The sequence below is a fragment of the Neofelis nebulosa genome, chromosome 16 (genome assembly GCF_028018385.1).
Source record: "Neofelis nebulosa isolate mNeoNeb1 chromosome 16, mNeoNeb1.pri, whole genome shotgun sequence".
In the NCBI taxonomy this organism is placed as follows: Eukaryota; Metazoa; Chordata; class Mammalia; order Carnivora; family Felidae; genus Neofelis; species Neofelis nebulosa.
Genome location: NC_080797.1, coordinates 47,798,133 through 47,822,600, shown reverse-complemented (window position 1 = coordinate 47,822,600; position 24,468 = coordinate 47,798,133). Strand labels below are relative to the sequence as shown.

General features: G+C 37.2%; 1 protein-coding gene and 1 long non-coding RNA gene across 2 annotated transcripts in view; both read right to left on the bottom strand.

The window, feature by feature from the left end:
* The window catches only part of PPM1E (protein phosphatase, Mg2+/Mn2+ dependent 1E), a 215,891-nt gene that overhangs the window by 20,243 nt on the left and 171,180 nt on the right, over positions 1 to 24,468 (bottom strand). The window contains exon 2 of the mRNA XM_058703257.1: positions 5,049 to 5,167. Coding sequence (XP_058559240.1) covers positions 5,049 to 5,167 — 119 coding nt within the window. The remainder of the gene's footprint in view (positions 1 to 5,048; positions 5,168 to 24,468) is intronic.
* Positions 6,686 to 10,762, bottom strand: LOC131497196 (uncharacterized). The gene is made up of 2 exons (XR_009254807.1): positions 9,934 to 10,762; positions 6,686 to 9,706 (listed from the first exon to the last, which is right to left on the bottom strand). It is a non-coding gene; the product is annotated as an uncharacterized LOC131497196 (long non-coding RNA).

The following is a 24,468-nucleotide window of genomic DNA, read 5'->3' as shown; positions in this document are numbered from 1 at the left end:
ATGTTTATTTTTGAGACAGAGAGACAGAGCATGAGTGGGGGAGGGGCAGAGAGAGAGGGAGACACAGAATCCGAAGCAGGCTCCAGGCTCTGAGCTGTCAGCACAGAGCCCAATGTGGGGCTCGAACCCACAGACCGTGAGATCACTACCTGAGCTGAAGTCAGATGCTTCACCGACTGAGCCACCCAGGTGCCCGTTCACTCCATCAATTTCTACAGTGGTGCCATTATTTTATAATTACTGTAACTTTGGGGCACCTGGGTGGCTCAGTTGGTTGAGTGACCGACTTCGGCTCAGGTCATGATCTCGCAGTTTGTGAGTTAGAGCCCCACGTTGGGCTCTGTGCTGACAGCTCAGGGCCTGGAGCCTGCTTCGATTCTGTGTCTCCCCCTCTCTCTACATTTCCCCTGCCTGCTCACATTCTGCCTCTCTCTGTCTCTCAATAAAGGTTAAAAAAAAATTTATAATTACTGTAACTTTATAACATGTTTTCATATCAGAACTAGTTTTCCTACCTAATACTAATTTTAAAAGGCTATCACTACGGTAGTTTGACATGCTTATTCTTCCAGATGATTTTTCTAATTATTTTGCCAAGTTTGAGGGGGAAAATTTCTTGCCCTTGTGTTTGGGGTTACCTTAAATTTATAGAGTAACCTGCAAAAGAAAAAAAAATTAATGTATTTTTCATATTGAGTCTTATCTAGAAACAAGTTGTTTCATTATTGAAATATTATTGTCTCATTAATTAAATCCTTTTTCTGTTGCTCACTAGTTTTAACATAGGATTAAAAAAATTTTTTTTAATGTTTATTTTTGAGAGAAAGCACAAGTGAGGGAGGGGCAGAGAGAGAGGGAGACACAGAATCTGAAGCAGGCTCCAGGCTCTGAGCTCTCAGCACACAGCCCAATGCAAGGCTGTAACTCACAGGCCATGAGATCATGACCTGAGCTGAAGTCAACACTTAACCAACTGAGGTACCCAGGCGCCCCTCATAGGATTTTTTTTAAAGTAATTTTCTACCCCCAACGTAGGGCTCGAACTCATGACCCAGAGTTCACATGCTCTTCCAACTGAGCCCGCCAGGCGCCCCAGGAGCTTCATATTTCTTAAAGAATATATTCCTAGTTATTTCACTTTATTTCCTATTTCGAGTCAGAACTTTGCTTTAATGTGTTTGGGTTTTTTTTGCCACCTAGCAAATATTCCTCTTTCTACCAGAGACATTTCCTTCTCTCAGTTCCTGTGTATCTAGGGGTAAAACATGTGATTCAGGTCTAGCTAATTAGAGAATCACATTCCTCTGGCCACAGTGATGGGTTCAGGAATTGGAAATAACCCAAGCTGGGCTGGTTAGAGTGAATCTGTGATTTATGTAAGAGCAACTGAGTAGTTAGTTAGTCTTATTTTCCTGCTTGATTTGCACCTGGGCAGTTGAAGACCTGGTGGCCTAGCAGTGATCTTGCCTGAAAATGGAGCCTGAAAATAAAATCAAAATTAAAGAGGGGTGCCTGGCTCATTTGGTAGAGCATGCAACTGCTGATCTCAGGGTTGTGAGTTCAAGCCTCATGTTGGGTGTGGAGCCTACTTCAAAAAAAAAAAAAAAAAAAAGAATACAGCTGAGATTTGGAGAAATGCCAGGTTCTGATGAATCATGTGAAGCCTTGCATCTAGCCGTGTAGCCCATACATTGAAGGGTAGCCAATAAATTCTGTTTTGCTGAAGCCAGTCTGTTAGTGGTCACTTGCAACTAAAAAAAAAATTTTTTTTTTTTTAAGATTTTATTTTTAAATAATCTCTATACCCAACATGGAGCTCGAACTTACAACCCCAAGATCAAGAATCACATGATCATCCAACTGAGACAGCCAGGCACCCTGCAACTAAAAAATTCTTAAGCATACATTATGCACAAATGCTAGATTTTGCTCTGAGTCAAATTTTGTCCTACAGTGTCCAAGAGGTACCCATCTAGTTCTACTTTATTAAGTATATTTTTAAAATTAGGAATGGATAATTGAATTTAATCAAATGCTTCTTTGGGCATCTTTTGAGATTATTCTGCTGTTTTTCTTTTGACCTATTAATATATAAATTATGCTAACAGGCTTCCTATTATTTTTGTTTTATGGTCTCTTCAGCACATGCTAAGCATATGGTCAGGCCTCAAGAAAATACACATTGAATGAATTAACTATTGTACTCAATATACAAGTATTTTACTTAAGATTTTTTACATTGATTACTAAGACTGACCCCTCATATCGTTTTTTAGTTTTGTTTCAGGCAAGTTTTGGTTATCGGTGTTATGGTTTACAAATTTTCCTTCTTTGTGCAATTGGATAATTCATTCTAAGAAACATTGGAATTATCTGTCTTTGATCATTTGAAAATGTTCACCTGTAGAATCATCTATTCTTTCTCCTTTTTGGAAGACTGCTCCTGGGCAATCTTCTCAATCTCTTTCTTCTTAGGTAAAGTTTGTTAACTTGTATTTTTCTAGAAAATACCCAGGTTTTCAGGTTTATTTACACAAAATTTTCATAATTCTTTTAATTTCCTCAGTATCAGTGATCATTTTCCCCTTCTTGTGTTTAATTTTTACACTGGGATATTTTAAATAGATTTTAGGTTGTCTGGATAGGCGTTACATCCGCCAAACTAAATTTGTACCAAGAGACACACAAGGTCATTTAGCAAACATTTTGCTATGGGTGACAAACTTTTAGGTTAAGGATTTTTTTTAAGTCTGTTTTTGGAAACAACTAAGAGGAGAGACAATGGCGTTTCACTGGGGACTTGAGTGCCTGTAATCCAGTGACAGCAGACCTTACTCAGTAAGCTCATTTCCCACTCTAATGTGTGGATAAACACAATATGCCCTGTAGAGATTCTCCTCAGCAGCAGTTCACACTGAGTGATTTGGGTTAAAAGGATTAAGGACTTGCAAATAGTTAGATTACAACAGATCATTCTGAATCACAGCCATGGCCTGGAGACATTACTGGGTAATCTATTGAAAAAACATAAAATCAGAACTACCAATGATACCACCATTTCACTTTTGCTATCTTATGGGGGTTCCAAATATTCTTCCAAAATAGGCATGCAGGGCAACACTTCAATCTTGCTACGTTAAGTATTTTCCTTCTGCAGGGAGTGTAGAACATCAGTATGTATAATTGCTGCTTGAAATGGAAAAATAAAATAAAAAAGGGTGTGAAAAAGAGAAAATTGTCCAAAGTAGCAATCCACCCCCTCGCAGCTGTAAATTACTCATTAGTCGTTAATGTCACTGTACTGAGCTGGAACTGAGTCAGCCATCACCCAGGCTGCAGTGAAGCAGAATTTAATCTCCCTCATCTTTTCATTACAGGGCTTTTACTTCATGCATCAGTAACAGAGGAAAGACCAATGCTTTGTAACAGGAATTCCATCCAAGTTGTCTCTGGAACAATTTGGTTCCAAGTGAATCAATTACTCTCAGTAAAAACAAGAAGAGGAATTCCTTTCTTGCCAATTTTCTGTCAAAAATGATCTAGAGAGATAAAGGAAGAACAGAAATGTTTACTTTTATATCTGCCTCAAGTTCTCTGGGATTAGCTACTCTGATTCATTAATATATGCTTTGCTCCTTATGCACCATGTTTAAAGGCAAATGCTTAAGTTGGAATAAAATGAAATATTAAAATTCCTTAAAAAAAAAAGTTAAAAGGGGGGTGGCGCCTAGGTGGTTCAATCAGTTAAGCATCCAACTTCAGCTCAGGTCATGATCTCATGGTTTGTGAGTTCTCATCAGGCTATGTGGGGACAGCTCAGAGCCTGGAACCTGCTTCAGATTCTGTGTCTCCCTGTCTCTGCTCCTCCCCTGCTTGTGCTCCCTCTCTCTCAAAAATGAATAAACGTTAAAAAAAAGTTAAAAAAAATAAAATTCCTTAATGATTTTGAGTAGTAATTCCTAATTTATAAGAAAATAGGTATTTCTTTAGAGCCTGGCAAATATGTATAAGCATAATGTTAATAAAATAGGCCTTCCTTCAAAAATAAAACCTCTTGGGGCGCCTGGGTGGCGCAGTCGGTTAAGCGTCCGACTTCAGCCAGGTCACGATCTCGCGGTCCGTGAGTTCGAGCCCCGCATCAGGCTCTGGGCTGATGGCTCGGAGCCTGGAGCCTGTTTCCGATTCTGTGTCTCCCTCTCTCTCTGCCCCTCCCCCATTCATGCTCTGTCTCTCTCTGTCCCAAAAATAAATTAAAAAAAAAAAAAAAAGTTGAAAAAAATAAAACCTCTTAATTTGCCTGGAAAAAAGATGTCCAGTGATCCATGCAATTAAATCACGTTACATAGTTGTCATAAAGAACTCTGTTTATTTATTGGTAGAAATAAAATTTAATATAATGAATGAGAAGTTATGTTACAACTGATTTCTTGAATTTTTATATGATTTTTCACTTGGATTCTTAAAGGTAAGTGAAAAGTTTTAAATAGGTTTTGCTCAAACTGTCTCTCCCCTCACTCACTCATCTTTTCTGTTGTGTCTTCACACTTCTCACTTTACTCTTTCCATTTACCCAGGCATTATTTATGATAATATTTTGTTAGGGCAGTCTCTTGCTCCAGTTATTGCCACATATTTTCAAAATACACCTGTATTTTTTCTTTTTCCCTCCTTTTATTGACTAGTTTGAAATATATATAATTTTGCATTTTTTTCTCCTTCTTCTGCTAAAATCAATAAGTGCATAAAGAATTAGATTTCATGTTGTGTAGACATTTTCTGTGTGTCACTACACATGACAAGATTTTAATATATATATATAAAGTTTATTTTGAGAGAGAGAGTACACATGTGAGCACAGGAGGGGCAGAGAGAAAGACAGAATCCCAAGCAGGCTCCATGTTCAGCACAAAGCCTGACATGGGGCTCCATCCCATGACCATGAAACCATGAGCTGAGCTGAAATCGAGAGTTGGACACTCAACTGACTGAGCCACCCAGGCGCCCCATATTTTAATATTTTTAAGCGAATAATGTAGAAAGGTACTCACCCACAGTTCCTTCTGTGCCATCTGTTTCCTTTGGGATATAATGTGCAGAAAGATCACTCTGAAGGACTTCGTCTGATGTGGCTCTGGCTAAAGCAGCAGCCAAAAAGGAAGGGCAATTACTGAAAGAGAAAGGGCTATTTCAGTAAGAATTAGGAAATAATCCATTTAACATTAATAATTACTTAGTATTAATATATTTATCTCAAAACAAAATTATATCTTTAAACACTGTTCAACACGTATTTATTGAGTGTATATTACGTGCTAGGCATTCTGCCTTGGAATTGGGTATACAATGGTGAATAACACAGACATGACCTCTGACTCAGTAGGGCTTATAATCTAGTTAGGGAGACATGATAAATAAGTAAACAAATAGTTAAAATTGGGATAAGTTTTATAAAAGAAACAAACAGGTTACAGTGATAGAAAATAAAGAGGGGGATACCTACTTAGAATGGTCAGGAATCTGTACCTTGGATTCCTGGATTCCAATAGATTCAGGAATCTATTCCTAAAGAACAGGAAAGATTCAGTTTTGTGGGTGTGGGAAGTTGGGAGAGAATATTCCAGGCAGAGAAAGTACCATGTGTACAGATCCCTTCTGAGAGCTTGGGATGTTTGAGGAACTGAGAAAAGCCCAGAGAAGATGAAGATAGTGGAAAAGGAGGAAAGATGGCAGGGAATAAGGTCAGAGCGACAAGCAATGGCCAGTTATATGAACCTTTTGGACCATGGAAAGGAATTCAGATCTTACTCAAAGTGCAGTGGGAAGTCACTGAAGACTGTGAGCAAGGGCATGCCATAACCAGACATATTAATTAAAATATGACTTTGACTACCAATGGAAATCCAAAAGGAGCAAGAATAAAGAATGGTGTCCAATAACAAGATTGTTGTAATCCAGGTGAGATTGAAAAAAAGAGTATAATCTGGAGGAAGAAAATACAGAACTTGCTGATTACTGGAATACAGAGGTCAGAGAAAAGAATTGAGACTGAGACCTGGGTTTTGGACTGAGCAACTAGGTGAATGTGGCATCATTCCCCTAGATGGAGAAACCAGGAAAAGAACAGGTTTGTGGGAGGAAAGGGTGAAGAAGAAAGTAAGAGTTAATTTTAGCATGTTAAATTGGAAATATCTGTGAGATATCCTAGTTAAAGGTATCAAATAGTTATTAGATATTCTAGCGTGGAACTCAGAGATGTCAGGAAATTCAGAAGCCATGAATGTACGGATGGTATGTTTTTTTTTTTTTAAGTTGCTTTTTATTCTTTTTTTTTTTTTTTTTTTTTTTGAGAGAGAGAGAGAGCGTGAGTGTACATGTGTACAAGCAGGAAATGGACGGGGTAGTTGGGGGGAGAGAATCCCAAACAGGCTCCACACTGTCAGTGCAGAGCCCAATGCCAGGCTCTAACTCATGAACCATGGCATGAGCTTATGACCTGAGCCAAAATCAAGAGTCAGACACTTAACCAACTGAGCCAGCCAGGCGCCCTTGTATGGATGGTATTTAAAACTGTAGAAGAACATACCACATAGGAAGAGATTATAAAAAGAGTATTGCCTCTTGTGGAATAGGAAGGGTATCTCAAGCCTCACCATTGTATTTGGGTAGTTATGGGAAGGTTGTATAGTTTGCTTCTTTTTTTAATTTTTTTTTTAGATTTGCTTGTTTTAAGAGAGAGAGAAACTGGGACATGCAGAAAGAGGGGGAGAGAGAGAATCCCAGGTAGGTTCTGCACCATCAGCACAGAGCCCTATGCAGGGCTTGAACTCACAAACCGTGAGATCACGACCTGAGCCAAAGTCAGACACTTAACTGACTGAGCAACCAGGCGCCCCTAGTTTGCTTCTTTAGTCACCATGTTTTCATATCAAGTGGAACTATACTCCAGGAGCTGTCATCAAGAAATTGTACCCAAGGAATCTCATCTGCACCTGACCTCACTGAGTTTCTAAACTTCAAGCCTGAGCCTGATGCCATTAAGAAATGGAACTTTGGGAGACCTTCTTGGGAGGGGGCAAGTGTATTCTGCATGTGTGAAGGATGTGAATTGTGTGGCCAGAACAGACTATGGCAGATTGTTTTTCTAAAACAAGCTACAACAATATTTCTGGTATCTAGTACAGCTGCTTTAGCAGTTCCTTAAAATGCTTAAGTTATTATATAGCCAAGCAATTCCACTTACAGGTATATAGCCAAGAGAAGTAACCACGCAAAAACTTGTATATGTTCATAGCACCATTATTCATAATAGCCAAAGAGCATAAACAACCAACTGTCCATCAACTGATTATGCATAAATAAAAGACAGTATATTCATACAAGGGATTATTATTCAGCCATAAAAGGAATAAAGTATACATACATGCTACAATGTGGATAAACCTTGGAAACTTTAGGGTGATAGAAGCCAGTCACAAAAGACCACACACTCTATGATTCCATTCAAAGGAAAAGTCCAGAATAGGCAAATCTATAGAAACAGAGTACAGTAGCGGTAGCCTAGGGCAGAGGGGTGAGGTGCGTAGGGAGTAACTGCTGATGGGTAGGAAGTTTCTCTTGGGAGTGATGAAAATATTCTAAATCTTGGATTGTAGTGATGATTAAACACTTCTGAATGTATGAAAACCATTGAATTGTACACTTTAAATGGGTAACTTTTATGGTATGTGAATTATATCTCAATAAAGATGTTTAAAAAATTACTGACTTTGTTAAGAACCACTGAATAGTGGAGGTGAAAATAAGACTAGAAATGGAAAGCAAGGAAGTGTGGCAGTGAAGGCAAACAGAAATGGGACAGTAACTGAAAGGGCATATGAGGAGAGGGAGTCTGTTCTTATTTTAGAATGGTGTAGAATCTGATTGTATATTAAAGGAAATGATCTAGTAGAGAAAGGCTGATAGATAATGTAGGACACAGGGGATGACCAAAGGAGCAAAGTTCCTGAGAAGGCAAGAAGAGATGAGATCTAATTCATATCTGATAATGCTGACCTTTGATAGCATGAGGCACATTTCACCAATTGGAGAAGGAAGGAAGAAAATGGGTACAGATGCAGGTAGGCTTCTAGACTTCTTAGTAGGAAATAAGAGTATTCCCATCTAAAGGTATGATTCAACAGTAACTTATTGAGGCTTACAGTGTTCCAGGAACCATTCTGGCACTCAGGATATAAATGACCAAAAAAGACAACTCCTGCCTTTGTAACCCTCATACACTGTTGGCGGGAATGTAAGTTGGTGTAGCCACTATGAAAAACAGCATTAAGGTTCCTCAAAAAATTAAACCAGAGATACCATACAACTAAGTAATTCCACCTCTGGTTATTTACCCAAAGAAAACAAAAACACTAATTCAAAAAGATATATGCCTTCCTATGTTTATTGCAGCACTATTTATAATAGCCAAGGTAAGGGAACAACCTAAATGTCCATCCACAGAGGGATGAAGAATTATGTAGTTTATATACAATTGAATACTAGCTATAAAAAATAATGAAATCTTGCCTTTCAAGATAACATGAATGAACCTAAGTGAAATAAGTCAGAAAAAAAGACCATATGATTTCACTTATATGTGGAATCCAAAAATCAAATGAATGAACAAAGAACAGAAATAAACTAATACAGAGAACAAACTAGTGGTTGCCAGAGGACAGGAAGGTGTGGAAAATAAATGAAGGGGATTAAGGGGGACAGACTTCCAGTTATAAAATAAATAAGTCATGGGGAGGAAAAGTACAGCATAGGGAATACAGTCAATAATAGAGTAGTAACTTTGTATAGTGTTTCATAGTGTATATAATTGTTGGATCACTGTGTGGTTTACCTTAAACTAATATTGTATGTCAATTATATTTTTTTTAAAAAATGGGTACCTGGGTGGCTCAGTTGTTTAAGTGTCTGACTTGATTTCAGTTCGGGTCATGATCTCACAGTTTGTGGGATCGAGCCCCATGTCAGGCTCTGTGCCTGTCTGACAGCACAGAACCTGCTTGGGATTCTCTTTCTCCTTCCTTCTCTGCCTCTCCCCAACTAATGCATTTTCTCTCTCAAAATAAATAAACATTAAAAACAAAAACAAAAATAACCCCTCCTCTGGAGCTTAAATTCTAGAGCATGGCTTCTCAATGAAGTATGGTAGGTTAGATCAGCAGTTCTCAAACTTTTGCAGACATCAGAGTTACCTTGCAGGGCTTGTTAAAACACAGATTGCTGGGTCTCATCCCTAGAGTTTCTGACTCAGTAGATCTGAAGACTTGAAAATTTTCATGTCTAGCAAGTTCCCAGATGAGGTTCATGCTGCTGGTCTAGGGACAACACTTTGAGAATCATTGGGGTAGGTTATCAGCTGGGTGGTAAGGGTAGAAAGAAAGTACATGCAGCAGGAGGGATGAGAATGTAGTATGAAAAAGAGAGTAGGACTGTCAGTGCTAAGAGACTGTTGGAAGCTTGAGACAATTTTTAAATGAAACCAGTCTTTTTGGTTGTACGATTTTCTCCATCTATGTTCATGTGTTGGAATATGTGTAGGTAAAAAGAATTGTCTAGTTTGTCAAGATTTGGGATTTTGCAAGGTAAGTATTAAAAAGTGAAGAAGAGACATGGAAATTTATTATCTTTTAAGCATGTGATTACAACGTTAGACCTTGGACTTTAAATTTTTTTTTTTTAACGTTTATTTTTGAGACAGAGAGAGACAAAGCATGAACGGGGGAGGGGCAGAGAGAGGGAGACACAGAATCTGAAACAGGCTCCAGGCTCCGAGCTGTCAGCACAGAGCCCGACGCGGGGCTCAAACTCACGGACCGCGAGATCATGACCTGAGCCGAAGTCGGCCGCCCAACCGACTAAGCCACCCAGGTGCCCCAAGACCTTGGACTTTAAAGTGGCTAAGAAAGAAGAGACACAAGTGGCAAATCAGTGTGATCTATATGTAATGAAACAACTGTAGTTGGGAGCACTTGGGCACATAACCTGGAAGAACGAAATATTGTAGCCTGAAAGCAGGATGCCTGTGGATAGGATTTTGGAGCCAGTGCAATTTTTGTGATAGCAAGGTTTAGGTGAGGCCAAGAAAGTACGTAGTTGAGTGGTTTAGAAACAGATAAAATGACAATGTTTACATTCTAAGTCTTGAAGGGGAAAAAAATCATAAAATTAGCAATCCTTATTATTCATCAGTATTTTTCAAATTATAGGTTGTGATCCATTAGTGGTTAATGAAATGAATTTATGAATTGTGACCAGAATTTTTTTTTTTAAAAAGGAAATAGGTACAAAATCTATAAAGAACTTACCAAACTCAACACCCAAAAAACAAATAATCCAGTGAAGGAATGGTCAAAAGACATGAATAGACATGTCTTCCAAAGAAGACATCCAGATGGCCAACTAACACATGAAAAAATGCCCAACATCACTCATCATCAGGGGAATACAAATCAAAACCACACTGAGATACCACCCCACACCTGTCAGAATGGCCAAAATTAACAACTCAGGCAACAACAGATGTTGGCAAGGATGCAGAGAAAGAGGATCGCTTTTGTACTGCTGGTGGGAATGCAAACTGGTGCAGCCACTCTGGAAAACAGTATGGAGGTTCCTCAAAAAATTAAAAATAGAACTACCTTACAACCCAGCAATTGCACTACTAGGTATATATCCAAGGGATACAGGTATACTGTTTTGAAGGGACATATGCACCCCAATGTTTACAGCAGTGCTATCGACAACAGCCAAAGTATGGAAAGGGCCCAAATGTCCATCAACGGATGAATGGATAAAGAAGATGTGGTATATATATTCAATGGAATATTACCCAGCAATCAGAAAGAATGAAATCTTACCATTTGCAACTATGTGGATGGAACTAGAGGGTATTATGCTAAGCGAAATTAGAGAAAGACAAATATCATAGGACTTCACTCATATGAGGACTTTAAGAGACAAAACAGATGAACATAAGGGAAGGGAAGCAAAAATAATATAAAAACAGAGGGGGACAAAACATAAGACACTCTTAAATATGGAGAATAAACAGAGGGTTACTGGAGGGGTTGTGGGAGGGGGGATGGGCCAAATGGGTAAGGGGCATTAAGGAATCTACTGAAATCATTGTTGCACCATATGCTAACTAACTTGGATGTAAATTTTAAAAAATAAAATAAAAAAATAATCTAAAAATTAAAAAAGGAGATAGGGTACATGAGGTAAGGCTAAGTATGTATTCTGGAAACATACATAAGTATATACTGAATCCTGATTGTGATAAAAAAAATTTTTTTGGAAGCCACTGCCCTTTAACAATTATGAAATAAACTGATGGGATCCCTTGAAATCCAAATGTTTTATAAGCCATATTACCATTTCTTCTTTCATGCCAAGTTAACTGAATTTTTCTTGATAAGTCAAAATTTTTCTCCATAGACCTAAATAAACTCTTTGTTAGCATTGCTTGACTTTACTTTTCTATCATGCTTTATTTTAGCCAGTCACATCCAAATATTTTGCATAAGTGGAATTTTAATATATACTTAGAAGATTTACTTGGTCCTTTTGTTTCAAATTTATATTAAAATTACCTTAAAACTTTTATTGTAATCTTATTCCCTATAATTCCTCCCCTGCCAAGAAAAAGGATATCTTTTGTGTAATTATTAAAATATCTAGGATCTAGGAGGCTCACCAAAGGTAAGAATATGAAAACTTTAAAGAATAAGGCAAGAACCATTAGTCTCATTAATGTGTCATCTGCAATACATTTTTAGTCCCAGTTAATGTAATTTTTTACTTTTTGTCAGACAGAATGAAAATATTTTCAGTGAAGTAGGAAGGAGGATTAGCTGACTAATAGCTAGATATAAAACATCAAGCTAGACGCTTCACCCACATCAGCTACTTCTACCTGTCAAAAAGCTATAACACTTAGCGTGAATAAGTTCTTATGATTTTGACTCTGAAGTGAAAGTGATTATTTCTGAAAAATCAGAATTGCAAATATATTTTAAAACACAGTCACATCAAAGAATATTTGATACAAGTCAAATAAAAACTTATCATTAGAGCTTGTCATTTTTAAGAGAATTATCCAGAGTGACTAACATGATAATAACATAGCAAAACTGCTTTCTTTTACCATTTCTTATACAACCCTTGAAAGAAGCATATACAGTGCTCATACAGGTCTCAAAGTTTGGCAAATGTATTGCATAGCAAATATCAGAGGAAGGCCAGTACTCAAGGCAGTTTAGGGAACTGAGATTACAAATGTTATTATCTTGAGAGCATTGCTAAAGTAGAGTATGGTTAGAAAATTTTTAACTTTTGCAGTGTGTGTCATTTTGGGAGACTGGCTCTTTTATTTAAAAAAAATTTTTTTTAAGTTTATTTTTTTTGAGAGAGAGTGAATGGGGGAGGTGCAGAGTGAGGGAAACAGAGAATCCCAAGCAGGTTTTGCCTGATGCAGGGCTCGAACTCACAAACTGTGAGATCATGACCTGAGCTGAAACCAAAAGTTGGACACTTAAGTGACTAAGCCACCCAGGCGCCCCAGGAGACTGGCTCACTTAAAGTCAAATACCAATTTATTACTTTCTTGTTTGCTTTAGGCATCAAAGTACATACTTTTTGTATTCACAGATAAAAATAAAATCTTTGTCTAGTTTTTATCTAAGTCATATATAAACTATACACAAGCCTTTGAACAACGCTGAAACATCATTAATTAGGGGTCCATTTAATTTTAATTTTTAAGTGTAGTCACATAAATAAAACAAGCCACTTCATTAAAGCTCTTTATGTTAGTTATGCTACATGGATGCAGATTTGAATTTCTGTGTATATTGACTTTCTCAATGTTACATATTGTAAGGCAGAAATCCAGACTGTATTAAGCTTCATAAACTGTACTGTATAATCAATTCTTGCAGTGAATCCACTAGTTATGAAAGAATCCATCAGATTTTGTATAGCTTGTTTTCTTACAGACACATCTATACTGTAAACATAATATAACATAATATTGTCACCAACTGGTTATGAAGCTTAATATTTCAAACAAGAGAATACTATTTCCTACCTCTTTAAAAATATTTGTTTACGGGGTGCCCTGCATGGCTCAGTTGATTAAGTTGGTTAAGATCCCACTCGCAATCTCAGCTCAGGTAATGATCTCACATTTTGTGAGTTTGAGCCCCTCACTGATGGTGCAGAGCTTGCTTGGGATCTGTTTCTCCTTCTCTCCGCTCCTCCCCTGCTTGTTCTCACGTGCTCTCTCTCAAAATAAATAAACTTAAAATTTTTTTAAAAATATTTATTTACAAGAGGGGCGCCAGGGTGGCTCAGTCCATTTAGCCTCTGACTTCAGCTCAGGTCATGATCTCACGGTTTTCTGAGTTCGAGCGCCATGTCTTCCTGTCAGCGCAGAGCCTGCTTCAGATCGTCTGTTCCCCTCTCTCTCTGTCCCTCCTCTGCTCCTGCTCGTGCTCTCTCTCTCTCAAAAATAAATTTAAAACATTTTAAATATATTTATTTACAAGAGCTTTTCATTATACCTCCATTCTATAGGTTGATGAGTCCAATTCACATTTTCCATTAGAGAAAAGAAAAGGAGTCAGACTGGAATTGAATCTGAAAGGGTAGCTCCCTTCTAGCACTGTGTATTGCCATCTTGGTACAGAACAGAACCCACAAAAAGTTACTATGGCATAAAAACATTTAATTTGCATTCATTTTCAAATATTATGGGTAGATAAATCCTGTTAGATGGACAGGACAGTATTTTAGTCAGATCTTTTTCTAAGTTGATTTGTTAGTACCTTCCACATGCATGTTAAGACAATATACATTTTAAGGCTGCAAACTGAATTCTCATTATAAACCAGGCTAGGAAGCATTTTCATCACAATGCCAAACCTACACAAATCACTAAAGACATTATTAGATAAATTAGAGGTTTAAAAGTACATCCTTCCTGACACTGGCAACGTGGGCGTTGGCATAGCACCCACAGCTGTGTTCCAGCAGTCGTGGCATAGCATTGCTAAGGTAATAAACATTCTGGAAAGTGGGAAGTTTCCATCAATTAACTTTGAGAGACTCGTCTAGAACAGCCTCATCTCAGCCCACATGTTATGATGATTCTATCTACTGAGTATACCCTTGCTAGGGTGACAGCACTTAAATGTTGAATTTCTGATCACCGCCACCACCCCCCCACAAGTTAATCATATGTATTCTAAATCTAGAATAACACATTAAACTAAAAATGTTTAAAGGCAAAGTTTCCACCTGACTTGGTATTCTTTTTCTTAGTGGACCAAACAATTAAAATCAGGGCTGAATTTTTCCCTCTTTAAAGCTATTTTCTTTCTTTCTATAGCAACCTCAAGGAATGCCACCTGCAGTCAACGGACTGTAATGCCCACACATCACAGATTCTCTTAGTTAGCTTTTCTGAATCTAAATAATGTTACCTTCCAAATGACTAGTTCCTGCAGTTCTGAGTATGGGGTTCTCACAAGAGAAATTTCATTCCCTACTGCTGCTCTTAGTGTAATCTTAACAACCACTTGTTCACACTGACCAGGTTGACATTCAAGCAAAAACAACAGTATCCTAAGTTTTCTGTGAAAAGCAATCTAGATGCTACATACTTTACACAAGGTCAAACTACCACTAGTTCCACAAGACCACAAAAAGAAGAGAGTTTAGCATTAACTATCTTTCTTGTCAATCCTTTCGCCATGACCAAAAGGAATTAAATAGCACAAGTTTACTGAAAAGCTTGAAAATACCACCAATGTGACCTTCCTGTTGCTAAATCCTATACTCTCTTCTCAGGTCCGACCCATTTAGCAGCTGCTAAGTGACTGCTGCCATCTAAATGTTCATCATTCCCTCTTTGATATACTTTCTTCTCTAGTCTTCTAGATCATCATACTCTCTTATGTAACTTTTAGGGTTCTGTCTTCTCAGTCTCCTTTGATGGTTCTTCCTCTCCTCCTTGCACTTGTAATTCCTCTCACTATTATAAATCTTTTCCTTTTTGCATAGCCTTTTACTTTTCTAGTATTTTACATGCGTTTCTTATTATGTTTATTGTTTATGTCTCCATTCCTCTTCCCACTTAACTGAAGACATTTTTATCTGTTTTTGGTGATTGATGGCCAATGCCCAGATAAGTGCCTGACACACAGTGATCAACTTTGCTGAATGAATAAACTTCTCTTTTTCTGATTTATATATGTTTAAGCCATTCCCTAACTCCTTACAGTGAATGTTCCATAAGACTAGGAAATCAGTATATTTATGAAAGAGTATTCCACATAACAATATTGAAATCTTACATGTAGGCTATGAAACAGTCTAGCATCAGTAAATGGGTGATAACCATTGGCAAACAGGAATTATGGTCATATTTACACTTTTGTTGCCAACTCAAATAAATTGTGCATGCTCAAATAAATGTTTGTATTAGAGACTTTAGCTCTTCTCACTAAAAAATAATGTATTTAAATTTCAAAAGCATGTATGGCTTTTTTTTTTTTTTTTTTTGGTAGGCTTCATGCCCCATGTGGAGCCCAGTGTGAGCCTTGAACTCACAACCCTGAGATCAAGACCTGAGATGAGATCAAGAGTCTGACACTTAACCACCTGAGCTACCCAGGTGCCCCTGTATGGCTTGTTTGTTTGTTTTTTTTTTAACTTTTTGAGCCTCACTTTTTAAAAATAAATAATGTATTTACTTTTTAATTTACACTCGAGTTAGTCAGCATATAGAACAACAATATCAGGAGTAGATTCCTTAATGCCCCTTACCCAGTTGGCCCATCCCCCCTCCCACAACCCCTCCAGTAACCCTCTGTTTGTTCTCTATATTTGAGTCTCTTATGTTTTGTCCCCCTCCCTGTTTTTATATTATTTTTGCTTCCCTTCCCTTACGTTCATCTGTTTTGTCTCTTAAAGTCCTCATATGAGTGAAGTCCTATGATATTTGTCTTTCTCTAATTTCGCTTAGCATAATACCCTCTAGTTCCATCCACATAGTTGCAAATGGTAAGATTTCATTCTTTCTGATTGCTGGGTAATATTCCATTGTATATATGTACCACATCCTCTTTATCCATTCATCCGTTGATGGACATTTGGGCCCTTTCCATACTTTGGCTGTTGTCGATAGCACTGCTGTAAACATTGGGGTGCATATGTCCCTTCAAAACAGCATACCTGTATCCCTTGGATATATACCTAGTAGTGCAATTGCTGGGTTGTAAGGTAGTTCTATTTTTAATTTTTTGAGGAACCTCCATACTGTTTTCCAGAGTGGCTGCACCAGTTTGCATTCCCACCAGCAGTACAAAAGCGATCCTCTTTCCTTGCCAACATCTGTTGTTGCCTGAGTTGTTAATTTTGGCCATTCTGACAGGTGTGAGGTGGTATCTCAGTGTGGTTTTGATTTGTATTCCCCTGATGATGAGTGACGTTGAGCATTTTTTTCATGTTGGCCATCTGGATGTCTTCTTTGGAGAAGTGTCTATTCATGTCTTTTGACCATTCCTTCACTGGATTATTTGTTTTTTGGGTGTTAAGTTTGGTAAGTTCTTTGTAGATTTTGGATACTAACCCTTTATCTGATGTGTCGTTTGCCAATATCTTCTCCCATTCCATCGGTTGCTGATTGTTTCCTTTGCTGTGCAGAAGCTTTTTATTTTGATGAGGTCCCAAGAGTTCATTTTTGCTTTTGTGTCCCTTGCCTCCGGAGACGTGTTGAGTAAGAAGTTGCTGCGGCTGAGGTCACGAGGTTTTTGCCTGCTTTCTCCTCCAGGATTTTGAGGATTTTGTCTTAGGTTTAAGTCTTTCATCCATTTTGAATTTATTTTTGTGTATGGTGTTTAAGAAAGTGGTCCAGGCTCATTTTTCTGCACATCGCTGTCCAGTTTTCCCAGCACCATTTGCTGAAGAGACTGTCTTTATTCCATTGGATATTCTTTCCGCTTTGTCAAAGATTAGTTAGCCATACATTTGTGGGTCAATTTCTGGGGTCTCTATTCTGTTCCATTGATCTGAGTGCCTGTTTTTGTGTCAGTACCATACTGACTGTCTTGATGACTACAGCTTTGTAATACATCTTGAAGTCCGGCATTGTGATGCCTCCAGCTTTGGTTCTCTTTGTCAAGATTGCTTTGGCTATTCGGGGTCTTTTCTGGTTCCCATACAAATTTTAGGATTGTTGGTTCTAGCTCTGTGAAGAATGCTGGTGTTATTTTGATAGAGACTGCCCTGTATGGCTTTTTAATAGGAATTCTACCTCGATCAATATTTTAGGTTTTTTGTTTTTGTTTTTTTTTAATGTTTTTTTATGTTTGAGAGTGAGACATGGCAAGAACAGTGGAGGGGCAGAGGGAGAGGGAAACACAGAATCTGAAGCAGGCTCCAGGCTCTGAGCTGTCAGCACAGATCCTGATGTGGGGCTTAAACCCACAAATTGTGAGATCATGACCTGAACCAAGGTTGGAGGCTTAACCGAGCCACCCAGGCACCCCAACCAATATTTTGTAATAATCAACCAGTCTTAAGAAAGCAGGGACTTACTAAAATTACGCACAATTATCCTTTGAAACACAACCAGAGGTAGAACCGTCTTAAATGGTTCTAGTAATCCATATTACTATTTCTGGATATTAATTAGGTCAAAAGCTGTTGCATATACATTCTGAATACAATAATATCAATATAACAAAATTATATCTCCTTTTCAGGAAAAATGATAAGAATACCTATAATTTTTGGAGTTCTTAATATATGCTAGCTAAGTACTAAGTTCTTTACATTTTTAATTCTTACAATAACGCTGTGAAATAGGATATATCTAATATGAATATCTTAGAGAGGTTAATAGTGGAGTCACATTTTAAACCCAGGTTTGTAAGTTCTGAAAGCTATATTGTAAACCTCTAGCAGTATAATTGTTTATCCCCAAAACACGTGTGATAATAATTCTTCAGAATTTACTGATTGAGAAAACAAGACATAACAATAATCTGCTAAAAATAGTGTAGTTTGTCAACAATGTGGTGGCTACAGGAGCTGGGCCCTGCTTCTCGTGTCTCCATGCACATAGCCTATGTAGTTACTCATTAAAAAAAATTTTTTTTGTTAATGGTTTTATTTATTTTTGAGAGAGAGAAAGAGAGGGAGAAGGAGAGAGAGAGAGAGAGAGAGAGAGAGAGCGAGCATGAGCAGGGGAGGGGCAGAGAGAGAGGGAGACAGAATCCGAAGCAGGCTCCAGGCTCTGAGCTGTCAACACAGAGCCTGACTCAGGGCTCGAACCCCCAAGCTGTGAGATCATGACTGAGCCGAAGTCAGATGTTTAACCGACTGAGCCACCCAGATGCCCCTATAGTTATTCATTTTAATTAAAAAGTAATACATGCCACATATTTTTTGAAAAAAAAAAAAAGTACAAAAGTATTTAAGGTAAAAAGTAAAGGTAAAAGTTATCAGTTTGTTATATCCTTCCAGACTTTTTTCTACACAGAAAAATATAGCTTTGTCTTTACTGTAATATAAATGAAATGCCATATGTGTTATTATAACATAAACTTTTCCCTGATATGTTTTAAAGAGCTTTCCATTTCAACACACACACACATACTGCTATTTTAAGCTGCTACATAGGTCCTCTATCAATGGACATTTAGATTTATAATTTTTAAATACCATTAACAATGGTTCAGTGAGTATCTTTACATGCCTTTCTGTGCACACTGCACAAGCTATATAATCCATTATGTTATTTTTTAAAAATTTTTTACGTTTATTTTTGAGAGGGGGAGGGCAGAGAGAGAGAGAGAGGGAGACAGAGGATCTGATGTGGGGCTCAAACTCACAAACCTTGTGATCATGACCTGAGTTGAAGCTGGATGCTTAACCAACTGAGCCATCCAGGCACCCCAAATATTTTTATTTTTATCAAAATATTGCAATGTTAAATATACTGGAATTAAAATAAAAATATAACAAAAATATTGCAATTGTATACTTTTTTTTAATGTTTATTTTTGAGAGAGAGAGCAAGAGAGCACAAGCAGTGAAGGATGGAAAGCGAGAAGGAGAGAGAGATTCCCAAGCAGGTTCAGTGTTGTCAGCACAGAGCCTGAGGTGATGCGGGGCTTGATCTCACGAACGGTGAGATCATGACATGAGCCGAAATCAAGAGTTAGAGGCTTAACTGACTGAGCCACCCAGGCACCCCTGCAATTGTATACTTTTAAAAGTCAAATTGAACTAAAATAAGTTTCACAGCGAAAGACAGAAAACCCCTATTTTTCTCTATGTCCTAGAGGCTACCATCCTCAATTTTTTTTTTACCATTTTCCTCTGTTTCCATCCTACTAAATAAAATGTTTATATGCATATTTTTTTAAGTAAGCTGTACGCTCAACATGGGGCTTGAACTCACAACCCCGAAATCCAGAGTCACATGCTCTAGTGACTGAGCCATCCAGGTGCCCCTATACTGGTGCTTCTTAACATATCAATATTAGATATCAAATATATTATCTTCTCTTTATGGTAGAAGAGGTGTTAGTTCTTCTTGACTTATCAATATTAACTATATTTTTCACCATAATGAAGATTTTAGTGATTCTTCTCACACATACAACTTTCCTCCCCTCCAACATCTGGTTAAATCAATAAGTTCAAAATATTAGAGCCATACAATAAGTATCAATTTCTAAGCAAACAGTAAGATCACAATTCCTTTCCTGTACAACTATTTTGTTTTTCTAGAGCTGATAACTGCCTCTTCAATTTGCTTTAAGCACACCTATCAGTATTTTTTCCCAAATGCTCTAACATCATTGTGACACACCACTGAATAATATTTTCCATATGCTCAAACAAATCAGTTCCTTTTCTTTTCCCCTGGAAAACTCCCTAGATTCTAGCTTTGGTGCACAAATGACATCCTGGTAGTTCCTCACGAAGCTCTTCTGTGTTGGGTCACCTATTTTCTAGATTCCAGGTTTTCTTTTCTTCATACTATCTCTCTTCTTTATAATCCATTCTTTTGGGTCATATAGTATTTACATTAACATTATTAATAACATGATAAATTTCCCTAGAATAGTAATGTCCACATTAATCCTATGGATTCAGGATCGGGTTTTTTGCTATATTTATCACTTGGTTAGCTAAAAAGTCTGTCTTCTAGTAATTTCTCAAGAAGGCATCAGAAAAATTCTATTTTCTAAGTTTCTTGTTCAAAAATGTCTGTTGCCTTTTCACTTGAACAACAGTTTGGCTAGATATACAATTCTTGGGTCATACTTTTTGTCCTTGAGGACTTTACAAATACCGCTCTCCACTGTCTTCTGGTACTTTTCTGAGAAAAATTCTGAAGCCAATATTTCTCTCCCTCATATGTTGGGTTTTTGTTTTTTCAGTCCAATAACATTAGTAGATTATGTAGTCATTCATTCATTCATTCATTCATTCATTTTTTGGATTGTGTCTTCATGTTAATTGTTCCATGCAAATTTTTCCTGGCTCACTGATGTGCCTCTCAATCTGCAGATTCAAGTCTGCATTTGTTTCTGAACAGCTTCCTTGAAAAACATCCTTAAATATTACATTCAATTATGTGAATTTTATTCTTCAACAACAATTACTCCCTTTCATCCATGTGTCACATCTAACATTGGCTCTCCATTCCTTTTAAACACTTGGTTAGTTTCCATTTCCTTTTGTTCATTTTTTCTCGATTTTCCCCTCCTGCACCTTACTATGTTTTTCAGAAATGTATATTCTTTTTGCTGCTTCCAATATGCCCTACTGTGGGTAAAATGCATTATTAAACAGCATCACATGCTATAGAGCAATCATTCATGAAAGGAAGAGTCAATCAATGTGGCAAACTTCACTGTTATCTTAAGAAATTGCATAGGCACCCCAACTCTCAACCACTACCACCCTGGTCGGTCAGCAGCCATCAACATCAAGGCAAGACCTTCCACCACCAAAAGGATGACAACTTGCTGAAAGTTAGATGATGGTTGGCATTTTTTAGCAATAAAGTATTTTTATTAAGGTATGTACCTAGGTTTTTTTTTTTTAGACATAATGCTATTGCACACTTAAGAGATTACAGTATATTGTAAACATAATTTTATATGCACTTGGAAACAAAAAAAAAATTTGACTTACTTTATTGTGATACTGCTTTATTGTGGTGGTCTGGAGCCAAACCCACAATATCTCCAAGGTATACCTGTATTTTATTCTTAATTTCCTCCAAGCCAACAGATGGACAACCAGAAGTTGCTAATAATACAGGGTCTCTTTCCTCACATTGCTTTTTCTTCATATTAAAAAAAATACAGTATATTTCCAATTCCTCATTCAGCTTCTCCTCTCCTCTTTTGTGGTACCAAATTAGGTATTAAGAAGTTCCTGCTGGTAGCCCATGAATGGTTCCAAAATTGTTTATTTTTGCCCCACAGGGCATACCACTTTCTTTGGAACATATATCCTATTGGCTTTTATGGAGATGTGCAAATGTAGGCAACCTATCTCATCATTTTCTCAAACTCATTTGGCCTTTTTTGCATTTGACAGCCCTTACTCAATTTTGTCATTTGGTGTTGGAGATATTTCCTACTCCTGCTGAAGATGGAGTTTGCATTTTTCTTTTTCATCCTCCTTTATTATTTTTTTCCCTAGTGATTTCTGAGAGAAACAGACAATGCCATTGTTATTCTACTATTTAAAAACCTTTAGTGAGCCCTTACTTTTTTTTTTTTAAACTAGGGAGCAAACTGCTTTTCAGAGATAGTGATAATTATTCTCATAATACAGACACCTGCATTAACTCTATTTTTATTCTTTAAAACATTTTTTTAAGTTTATTTATTTATTTCGAGAGACAGAAAGTGAGAGAAACTCCCAAGCAGACTCTGCACTGTCAGTGTGGACAGGGACCCCAGGCTCAAGCTCATGAACCGCAAGATCATGATCTGAGTGGAAATCAAGCGCCAGATGCTCAAACAACTGAGCCCCCCCAGGTACCCCAGCTTTATCTTGATTCTTGAGTAAATAAGATAAAATGATACTTTCTTGAAGGAGCACATATTCAATGAGTTGAATCAAATACATTCAACTATGAAGCCTACTAATTAGGGAAAGAAGTGATCCTGGAATCAGGAAAACTGATGTGTGATAAAGCTGTTTGAAACTTGGATTCTATGCTATTTAATTTATAGTATGACCTTGTATTAGGCATTTTGCCCTCTGTAAACTTAAAATCTTTGTTTGTAGCATGGATTTTGTGTAGAATTTAGAAATCTTGTTTATATATAAATTCATAACAACTAATTTTGAGAGTTAGTATCAAATCACCAAAAATTTATGAAGTGTTTATAATTACCTTCCATTCGCCTTCCTGCCCTCTAAATTATTCCAGTAAGCCTAAGAAAGATTCAAGCCAGGCAAAATCCATAGCAGGTTGTACAGCCCTTTCTAGTTTACACAGCTAACATAATGTGCAAAACCAACTACGTTCGCCAAATTTAAATAAATCACTAAGGAGGAAAAGCTGTGATTTATTTTCCTATTTGTATTTTAAAGGTTTTATTTTTTAAGTAATCTCTATACGCAATGTGGAGCTGGAACTCACGTCCCCAAGATCAAGAGTCATATGCTCCACCGACTGAGCCAGCCAGGCGACCCTTGCCCTCATTATTGTAACCACACATGAGTATACAGAAGTTCCAACAAATGGTCTGGAAAATACTTGCATCTTATAAAATGTGATAAAACCTCAATTAAATTCTCAGGATAGAGGTAGAAGGAATAATGTCTGATATTGAAAATAATGACAATTTATCCCAGACCTCCCAAACTTAACAGAATTTAAAATGGTGAGTTAAGATTAGATAAACAAGCTAACTTCTCAGTGGTGTATATAAACAAAATACTAAAAACATAAGCAAAATAACATGATAACATAAAGAAATCCAGCAGTGTTCTATGTATAACTCCCTAGACCTTTCACTTTGTTTAAAAACACATTTTGTGTAGAAAATAAGGAATATGAATCTTTTTATTTTGCATTCCTGGGCCAGCTAGAGACTGGAAGCTGATTGACCTTTTAACTTTTTTCAGTGGCCACATTTTGGTTCTTGATGTACCTAGAAGTTTGTAAATTAGATTAAACTTCTCTTCTGGAAACACACACACATACGAAATCTAGCAGGGTTTCATGGGAGTTCTGTGAAAACTTACATCCAGCCAGAAACATCATAGATGTTACCACTTACTTTGCTTTACTCCTTGGAGTAAGTAAGAAAGAAATTGCTTTTGGGTATCAAATGCTTTGTTCCCTTCTTAGTATTCTATTATGAAAATTTTCAAATGTACAAAAAAGTTGAAAGAATTTTACAGTGAACATTCATATACCCATCACTTAGACTCTTCCATTAATACTTTGATACCCACCTATCCACTGATCAAGCCACCTCATTTTTTACGTTTTAAAGTAGCATACAGGTATCAGTATACCTCCCTTTAAATACTTTAATATGCATACAATTAACTAGAATTCAATATTTATTTACAAGTTTTAGTAAAATTCACATGTAATAAAACACAAAAATCTTATATTTACTTTCACTGAATTCTGACAAGTCCCTGTCAAGATACAGGATATCATCATTATTCAAGAAATTCCTTCATTCCTTTCTAATCAATCTCTATTCCCAGCTTTTCACTGTTCTTACCTTTTACCACCATAGATTAGTTGTACTTCTTTTTTTTTCTTTTTTTAAAGGCTTAATTATTTATTTTGAGAGAGAGAAAGTAAAAGAGGCAGAGAGGGAGAGAGAATCCCAAGCAAATTCCTCCTCACTGTCTGCACAGAGCCCATCACAGGACTCAATCTCACAAACAGTGAGATCATTACCTGAGCCAAAACCAAGAGTCAGATGCCCAACTGACTGAACTACCCAGGTGCCCTAGTTGTACTTCTTCTTCTTTTTTTAATGTTTATTTATTTTTGAGAGAGAGAGAGAGACATAGCATGGGTGGGAAAGGGGCAGAGTGAGAGGGAGACACAGAATCCAAAGCAGGCTCCAGGCTCTGAGCTGTCAGCACAGAACCCAACGTGGGGCTCGAACCCACAATCCGTGAGATCACGACCTGAGCCAAAGTTGGACGCTTGACCAACTGAGCCACTCAGGCGCCCTGCAGTTGTATTTCTTCTTGAACTTTATATAAACAGATTCATGTAGAATGTGCTCTTTTAAGCCTTCTTTCACTTAGCAAAATGTTTTTGAGATGCAGTCATATTACTGTACATCAACAATCCATTCCTTTTTTATTACTAAGTGCTTTCCATTGTGTTAA